This window comes from Osmerus mordax, chromosome 14, assembly GCF_038355195.1.
Source record: "Osmerus mordax isolate fOsmMor3 chromosome 14, fOsmMor3.pri, whole genome shotgun sequence".
In the NCBI taxonomy this organism is placed as follows: Eukaryota; Metazoa; Chordata; class Actinopteri; order Osmeriformes; family Osmeridae; genus Osmerus; species Osmerus mordax.
In genome coordinates this window covers 13,589,059-13,598,575 of record NC_090063.1, presented here as the reverse complement: position 1 = coordinate 13,598,575, position 9,517 = coordinate 13,589,059, and the positions used below count along the sequence as shown (strand labels likewise).

The window sequence follows — 9,517 nt, the reverse complement described above, 5'->3', positions numbered from 1 at the left end:
TAAACAATCCCATTTTCTTTTTTTGATTTATTCATTATATAATGTCATGGTATTACATATACTCATACAATGCACAACTCATTTTCTGAACTGCTTTAATAAAGTGCATTAACAAAAGCTGGTCAATATAGTATATGGACAGTGTAATTTGTTGGTTTGGCTCCATTATGGCACATGATTTGAAATCTAACAATGGTTTTGAGGTGCACTGTCAGTTAATGTTTTGGGGCATTTCTACATCCAATAACACTTGATTTTTGGGAACTGAAGCTCTTTTTATACATGTTCACTTCATGAAAGCAATTGTCATGTTTTCCATACTGTCCCAGTGTTGTTTGAGATTACTCCATAATTTGTAATCCCCTAAAATGGTGAATATGAAAAGAGCTGTAATTCCTAAATACCCTACAATTAAAGCTGAGTTTGCACGTTAAAGTAATTGTTACATTTCAAATCCAATTAAAGGTAAAGAGTACAAATCGAAAACAAAACCGTGTCAAAGCTCTAATCCAAACGGATTGTACTGTGTGCCCCTCATCAGACATTAGTCTTGGAGTCAAACTCTGCCATGCTCTGTAACAGTAGCTCGTCTGAAACTTCCTCTGTCGACTCTTTGCTCCTCTCAAAGTCTTCCATAGCCTCCAAAAAGGCAAAGTCATCAGGACAGTTGGCCCTGGCGTCAGGCTCTCTTGCATGGGGAACTGGTGCCTCTGATGCTCCAGTCTGACTGGGTTCAATGTTCCCCACATCGTCCATCAAGTAGGCCTGGTCCTCCTCGTCCTGTGTAAACACATTAAAGGTTATAATATGCAAACAGGTGTTCAAACACCATGCACAGAATCACCTTAATATGTGATCTGTGGTGTTGAACCAGTAAATCCTTCCGTATACATTCATGGTCATGTGATGTCAAATACTTACCATCGTCATGAGGTAACTGACACAGATCTCCTGAGGCAGTGGATAACCTAAAAACAGTTTGGTTTGTAAAATGTGATCTGCTGGCTACCATATATTATTCTACAACTAGAAAATTACACATTTCAGTACTTTATGCTGTTTGTGGAACCTATACATATAGGTGATAGGAACTATTGACTTATAAGGTATCATTTATACCATGGCCTTGTTGAATTTTCTATATTGATTGTCTGCTTGCAGGGTTTTATCGACTAACATGAGTGACTACTGTTTCGTTAATGGCTTGTTCATTAGCCATAAATAGAAGCCAGAGTTTGGTTTACAGGGGTTCAGTGTTATGGAATATCACTGCTATTGTAAAATGAAATAAATTGTTCTCATGGAATGAAGTTTATCACTTAAACAGCATACAATTACTGTACAAAACAACCACAGCATCAGCAGTGCACTAGCACTTAGTTTTATTTGATTGACATGTAGTCATGGTGCAGTATGAATCAAATAATCCCCTCCAATTCTGGATGTAAATGTGAACGATTTAAACACCCTTTGTGGAGTTGAACAACCCAAGACTTTGTTTGAAATTTGAATATTATTATCCCTTACATACTGTTTTATTAACAATGCTTACTTGAGGATCGAAAGTTTTTGCAAGCAGGATCGTGACATTTTTGGTACCAGATTTCCTCCTTCAGGTCAACAATTATCCTGTAAGTTGTAAAGAGACAGCAATGTCAAAGCTATTAATTGGACAATTTATGGATAGTATCCCATCGCTTTAGAAGAGAGCCCTGAAAATAAAGTATCTATACTGTATGAAATACTTAATTATTCAGAGTACTCACATGATGTTGTTGCTCTTGTGAAACCTGTCCACATTGTGACACCATCGGTAGTTCAGGATGTCAAAGACGAGCAGGTGCTCTGATACAAAGTAGTTCCATCGTCTAATGGCTTTTGGGATCACATAAGGAATATTTAAACTATATACTTAAGAGACAGGTATTTGTGTATGTTATTTTGTTTTGTCCACTCACCTCCTTGTATGCCCTCCTTCTTCACTATAGTTAGAACAAAGTTATCAACCTCTTGGAAGGGAGAGAACTGGTAGCCACCCAAACAGTCTAAGGAATATCAAACACACAGATATACTTACTTTTTCTAAGTATAATTTAAAGATTTTTAGGATATACTCTACATGAAACTAGTTTCAGTTTACTTTTTAAATAGTTGTTGTTGTCCTACCAGAGGTGCTCAATGTTCTTTGCTGACCACACGGTTCCATGTTCTTCTTGCCTGGAGTATTCGAAGTAAGGATCTTTTGACCAATGAAACTGGAAACAAAAAGAAAAACAGCAATTCTGAATAAATGTATGAAAACTTGATATATCCAGTCAAGAAACTTGAGCCAGGTCAATAGTTTTATTCTGAAAAGATTAGAGGCTGTACCTCACATTGCTGATCAGCGAGGACAGAAACAGGCTCTCCTCAGCGGACACCTTCTTCTCGGGGTGGGCGACATATTTGTTGTCCTCAGCCACAGTGAACGCAGCGTTCTTCCCCATTTTGGATGACTTGTAGAGGCGGAAGTTTCTGTTTTTGGTGTATACACCTAGATGACAAGAAATCACCACGTTATAAATATATAGAAAAATATATATTATGGGAATAATAGTACCTGATTTATCAGTATTATTAATATTATTTTCAGTCTACACGAAAATGTGTGTGATGTTACTTGATATAGGTAGGCTAGTCTTGAGATGTCCCCTACCAAGGTCCACAAAAATACAGTCCTGCCCGTCTTTGTTCTTAACCAGCAGGAAGCTGAGGTCTCGCTCTTCCTGTCTCCGCCTCTTGGCCTGTGGCCTGCTGTCCTCTTTGTGTGTTGTCTTTTCTAAAGCATGGTGACTGCTGCCATTATTCCCGCTGTCTTCTGCAACATCCTCAGCGTCAATCTGCGTTTCCCTAACGTTCCTTTGTGTGCTCAAGACTGGTTGTAGAATTCCATTTATAAATTGACCTTTTAAAACAGAATTTAAGGGAAAGAAACCTATATTTCACATACATTTAGAAAATGACTGCCTTTATTATCTGGATAATCGTAATTATCTAGAATTTCAAAATGGCGGTAACTTTGTTTTCGATTAGAGATCACACACCAGCATGTATGTTGTCCTTAAAGGCTGCGTTTGGTAAAAGAAAGATGAGATGCCGACTGAATTTCTCCTCTGTACTGGAGTCGAGGTTCAAAACGTCAATTTCAGAGCACACAACCCCATACACTTCTTCCAGCTTCTCACATACATACTAACACAAACAGAGGAGACAAAATAGTGAAGAGAACATAAATATACTGTAAGTATAAACTACTCTATATTATCTGCTGCATTGACATCACTGAGAGTTTGAAGTGGTAACCACAGGACAATATATTACATTTAGTCATTTAGCAGACGCTCTTATCCAGAGCGACTTACAGTAAGTACAGGGACATTCTCCCTGAGGCAAGTAGGGTGAAGTGCCTTGCCCAAGGACACAACGTCAGTTGGCATGACCGGGAATCGAACTGGCAACCTTCGGATTACTAGCCCGATTCCCTCACCGCTCAGCCACCTGACTCCCCTATATATTGATTGTTAGTTTGTGTCAGAATTTAGATTAGAAAATGTGAAAAGATTTCTATAAAACCTGGATTAGGGAGACCACCATAGCCTTTCCATCACAGCCTGTATTGGACGGCTTATGGAACTCTAAGTCAAAGTACAGTTTGCACACAGCACCTTCTGGGATCACTTCATAGCAATGCATCAGAGATTGTCTATATGTTCTGAGGAAAGACAAAAATAGAAGTGTTAACAGATATTGCAGAAGGGCTATCAACAAACTGATATCCCCAACATGCAAGGTGACCCCTTACTTGTAGTAATGCCATAGCTCAATGTAACTGGTAACTAGGTAGATCCTCTGACCCATGGCCTGTTCTTTTTCCAGAGCAAATACATGTACATCCTTCAAAACAAAACGTTTAAGGTTTGGTGTCAGCACCATGAAATGCTATCAGTATCCAGCTCTGCAAATGTCTGTGAAGGATTTCGGATGTTAAGTAACAGTCATCTGCTGCTGCACTAATTTTGCACAGGAATGCAATGGACCACTTTTGATTTAGGGAGCATCTTCTAAATTAGTACATGTACTTATCTGAATGGTCTAAAATGATAAGAGCGCATGTATAACACTTAACCTACTACCTCCTTACAACTGTTGGCAAAGTTGATGGCTAAGCTCTGACGGGGAAAGAGCTTCCAGATAGAAGACGGTTGCAATGGCCACAGTCGTGGTTTGTAAGGCAAGGCCAGTGGAGCCTGGTTGAATGACTGAGCTAGAAGCTCAACCTTCTTCAGTCTATCTCCCCACCTGCTCATCCTGTTGTTGCTGCTGCTAGCCTGACAGGAACAAAAACAAGACGGTATTGTCTATGGGGGCCTACCTACTAAAACTTTGAATTCATTACATTAAAGAAAATGCCTGGTCTAACTGACGCTTTTATGCTGCAGATCAGTAATGTAGCCTATTATTAATTGGCAGACATGCACTGATAGCATAATTAAAAATTATCATCGGTGTAACACCTTTTGAAATGTCTCTGGTTAAATGTTAACGTTAGATGAACGCGTTATACATTTTTATCGACAACACGAATTGTGACATGCAATAGACTTTTCACACAACTTCTATTATTGACAACCCCAATAACAAAAGTCATGCAGACATTAAAGTAGGCAACTGTAGGCTATGACATCTGAACAGATCAGTACACGTTGACTGGCTCAATATCAAATATGAGTAATGAAAATATATAAGAGTTAAGACGAAAAATCTTACATTTCTTCAGCCTGCAAAACAGCGTGCGACTGATGTTTTTGTTGCCGCCAAAACATTACGTGTAACTGGGCGCGTTCGCTATTTCTCCAAGATAGCTGCAGTAATGTTCCCACGCAGAACACAGCAAGCGTTTGTGAGTAGGCCTAATGATATGCCTAATAATGATTTAATAGATACTGACTTGTATCCTTATACCCGAACAATTGTACAGAACTCTGTAGGACAGAATCATTTTAACTGGAGTCAGTCAGATCTGACTCGAAATGTGGAAGTCAAGGAGTGGTCTTTTTGAAGATTAATGGAGGTTAGGTGACTCGTTTTTACTTATTTTAACGAGAGTACCTGTTCGGTGCATGTGCTACGAAATATGAGAAGTCAGCGGCTGTTAACAGTTACATTATTTATTACTAAGAATACTGCACACAGTTGGCTCAAAAACGCCATTGCCAGCCCATGCAATCACGTGTTCCGTTCTTGTTTACTTTACCGACACCATAGCGATTGGTTTGTAGCAACAAAGAACCCGGAAGCCATGTGCAACAGCGTCGTACGGTTTTTGACGACTCAGTAAAGTAAAAGCTGTAATCATATGACTGCGACTTTACATCTGAAATTCTTTAAGGCGAAATATTGTATCCAGTTTTGAAAAATCTTATCAACTGCACAATGGCAGCAAATAAGACAGGTTTCGGAGGAGACTGTATAGATGCCAGACGGGGCGATGGGCAAGAGTAAGTATTCTTTGTTGTCAGTAGCTTCTTATATGTGCTCAATATTGCATGTTTTTTTTTCATATTCAAAGTTGCCTAAATCAGTCATGTACATGAGACAAGAGTAGTAGTGTTTTATGCGTATTTCACTGAGCCCGTTATATAAAACATATCCGTAAATCCCCAAGACTTAATCAACCGGTTTGGCAATTCGAGTCGTGGACGGCTTTAAACGGCATCTTTGCCTTATAAGGTATGGACTAAACAAGACCTGTTTAGCCTTCAGTACTGATGCTTATGTAACGTGTATTTACTTGTCTTGACAATAAGCAAACAGGTATACACTCAAGCATACAGTAACTTAGCATATCTTTGCTTTTTACTTTGCTTAAACCTAAAGTTTTGTTTGATCTTCTTTTAGGGCAGAAATGGTCCCTAGCGCTTCAGGCCCTGTGGAGGTGGATGCCAAGTTGCAGGCCCATAGCTTCAGATACAGCCTTAACTACTCCAGCATTGGACAGTGTATCATCATCAACAATAAGAACTTTGATCGAACAACAGGTACCGTATGGCATGCCTCTACTATGAGTTGACACGTAGCTAACTTTATTTATTTGTCTCTCATTTTTATGTAGCAAGTGCATAATGCAATAATACTGTGTCCTTGGGCAAGGCACTTCACCCTACTTGCCTCGGGGGGAATGTCCCTGTACTTACTGTAAGTCGCTCTGGATAAGAGTGTCTGCTAAATGACTAAATGTAATGTAATATATTTTTATGTCAAGGTATGAACCAACGCAACGGAACCGATGTGGATGCTGGCAATGCCATGAAAGTGTTTGGGAAGCTTGGATATAAAGTGAAAGTTTATAATGACCAGTCAGTGAACCAGATCACGCACGTTTTAAAAAGTGGTAAGCGTGCATACAAGTAATTACTTCTGACAGAAACCACACACTCCACATTCCATGGTGTATGCACAGTGTAGGTAAACATCTCCCACAAAGGAAAAAACATTTTAGACTGCAAGCATTTTCATTTAGTCCAGGTTAAGGATGTTAGTGTTGGTGTATGGATAGGAATACAATAATGTATTTGAAAAAGTCTTCTCCACACATATCTCTTGACCAAAATAGCTTTTGTTAAACATGTTTCTTTTTCATCTACCATTTCCCTGGTATTTAGACATTAGGCTTAGAAATGACATTAACAATTGCTTCCTAAGGGGTAATAATATTGATAATATTGATGACTAGTCTGTGAAGGTAATTCTAGGACTGCTTTATGATGCTTTTTATGTTTTCAGTTTCCATGGAAGACCACAGTGGTTCCGCCTCGTTTGTCTGTGTCCTTCTGAGCCATGGTGATGACGGAGTATTCTTCGGCACGGATGCCTCCGTGGAACTAAAAAGCTTGACGTCCCTCTTCAGGGGCGACCGCTGCCCTTCTCTTGTGGGCAAGCCCAAATTATTTTTCATCCAGGTATTGTGGGGATTTGTTTCTCCCCAGTTTGAATCATGAATAGTCAGGGGAGACAGGTGGCTGAGCGGTTAGGGAATTGGGCTAATAATCCAATGGTTCGATTCCCGGCCATGCAAAATTACATTGTGTCCTTGGGTAAGGCACTTCACCCTACTTGCCTCGGGGAGAATGTCCCTGTACTTTCTGTAAGTCGCTCTTTTTTTAATGAATAGATGCGTGTCAATTAATCACCATTGACTTTGTGTTTGTAACATGGTGCTTGCGTTTTGTATTGTGAACAGGCTTGCCGAGGTACAGACCTTGATGTAGGTGTTCAGACTGATGGTCCCTCTGATGGGAACACGACAACTAGGATCCCGGTTGAAGCAGACTTCCTGTATGCATACTCCACTGCTCCAGGTACTGGGTGCATCCCAGAGCTAAACATGTGTGCCTACCGTGTTCAAAATACTAACTCACTCTCTCTCTCACACTCACTCATACACATTTACTCACTCATTATCAATCAAACTATTACCACAAATTCAGTCACATTAAAATTCCCTATCCAAGTGCTTTGCTTCTGTACACATGTACATTAATTATATTTGATGTGTACTGTACCATATACTTTCGCCTCTCAAACACAAACAACTTCGCCTTGTCATTGTCGTTCCAATGCTTTTACTGATTATAATATCCTCCTCAAACTACCACAGGCTACTACTCATGGAGGAACACTCAGACAGGCTCCTGGTTCATGCATTCATTGTGCGACATGATCAGCAAGTATGGAAAAGAGCTGGAGATCCTTCATATCATGACACGGGTCAATCACAAGGTGGCAGTAGAGTTTGAGTCTGTATCAAACTCTCCAGGCTTTGATGCAAAGAAGCAGATTCCCTGTGTTGTATCAATGCTGACCAAAGAAATGTACTTCAGTCCTTGATGTTTTATGATCCAAACCGACGTGTAGGTTCTCAGGTCATGCTTCTGGGAGCAACCCATACTTTGAATATTATATGTTGTGTTGTCGTGTGTACAATAGCTAAAATATTCAAATGACGTTTTCTTTGATATGTGCTAGCCTTAATAAGCTCCTAAACCACATTGTGTGGTTGGTGTGTACATCTATTTTTTTCCACTATGTTAGCTTGCACAGAGCAATAGACTTATTTGTGAACAAGTCAGGGAATTGAAATGCTGATAAATACATTAAAACAGTTTTGTAAGACTAGTGAAAAGACAATCCAGATGTATTTACATTGATATAATTATGGATATTAATCTCTGGCAAAGCATCAGGATTTTTACAGTTAAGTACTTTCATAAGAAAAACATGTCAAATGTTTTATTTCACACATAGATTATGTTACAATTGTAAGATGTACTGTGAGTGTTTTTGAATGCATGTTTACAATAATATTATTAATTGACTTTAATAAGTTTAATGATGATTCGAAAGGGCATTCCAAGAATTTGCATTAGCTGTGGATGGGGGACATGGGATCCTCAAAAATCTTTTGTTGTTGCACAAGATGGACACTGTGTCCCTTTAACGTGTTAAACATATGAATAGTCCTGCAACAGAAAAATCTGTCAAATGTGGTGAAAAAGGGATGTCTTATGCATTCAGAAGCTACTCTGGAGCAAACATTTGAATTCAAACTTATATTATTCAGTTAGGGTTAGTTTGTTCCAGTAATTTTGTTTTGAGCAAGAAACCACCCCCATCCCAAAAGAACTATATGAGCTGTGCTTGTCAGTGTCATAGTCTAAACCATACTTGAATACAAATAAATGTGTTTTCAAATGTTGCAACATGTTGCTAATTTTGCAACTTTTCTGTTCATAGATCTGAAATGTGTACAGCTTCCTTGTATAGCACTCACCCCAGAAGAAACTCAAATCTACTGAGGAACTAAATCCGAAGCTAGGAATCTAGCAAATTAGAAGAATCAGAAGCTGGTGGGAATTGATTACCTGTCTGTAGCCTACATCAAATAATTGATGGCACAGGGAAACTGAGATATGGTTAACTGAATCACACCAACACACTTATATCTATATAATACATAATATTGTTTTATTAATATCCCCCTTGACCTACTGCAATTCCTTCCCTCATAGTCCCTCTGCCACCTTAACAGGTAATACATAACCCTGTATAGCCAGTGTCCTGTCTAATCACTCCCATCATCACATCACTCCCATACTGCTAGATCTCCACTGGCTCCCTGTTAAAGAGAGAATTAATCTCAAAGTCACTCCGCGTTTAAAAACCATTACATATTTCAGTCCCATATCCTAATTGTTTAAACCCCACAGTAGGGTGCTTATAATGCACATAAGTTCTTCTGAAACTGAATTACTTGACCCCAAGGATACGCCACGCATTATATAAATAAAATATAGTGTTGTTCTTTGTTTGTAGTATCATCATTAGTAACAATAATAATACTACACACACTTGTTGCGCGCGACACCCCAGTGTTGGGCTCGCGCGATGTTTAGACTGCTAGCAAATGTCAACTGTGGGT

At 39.2% G+C, this 9,517-nt stretch overlaps 2 protein-coding genes across 2 annotated transcripts; one reads left to right on the top strand and one right to left on the bottom strand.

Moving 5' to 3' along the window:
- Positions 1–78: 78 nt before the first annotated feature.
- On the bottom strand, positions 79–4,998 carry primpol (primase and polymerase (DNA-directed)). Its single transcript, XM_067250385.1, has 13 exons — positions 4,807–4,998; positions 4,173–4,367; positions 3,842–3,933; positions 3,613–3,751; positions 3,084–3,231; positions 2,696–2,944; positions 2,371–2,533; positions 2,167–2,255; positions 1,959–2,045; positions 1,767–1,875; positions 1,553–1,629; positions 922–968; positions 79–780 (listed from the first exon to the last, which is right to left on the bottom strand). Exons 2-13 carry the CDS (start codon positions 4,344–4,346, stop codon positions 538–540), a joined length of 1,617 nt encoding a protein of 538 aa, XP_067106486.1. The 5' UTR covers positions 4,347–4,367; positions 4,807–4,998; the 3' UTR covers positions 79–537.
- A 103-nt stretch (positions 4,999–5,101) lies between these two features.
- On the top strand, positions 5,102–8,794 carry casp3a (caspase 3, apoptosis-related cysteine peptidase a). Its single transcript, XM_067250386.1, has 6 exons — positions 5,102–5,537; positions 5,938–6,077; positions 6,302–6,430; positions 6,823–6,998; positions 7,280–7,397; positions 7,697–8,794. Exons 1-6 carry the CDS (start codon positions 5,473–5,475, stop codon positions 7,924–7,926), a joined length of 858 nt encoding a protein of 285 aa, XP_067106487.1. The 5' UTR covers positions 5,102–5,472; the 3' UTR covers positions 7,927–8,794.
- The last annotated feature ends 723 nt before the right edge of the window (positions 8,795–9,517 follow it).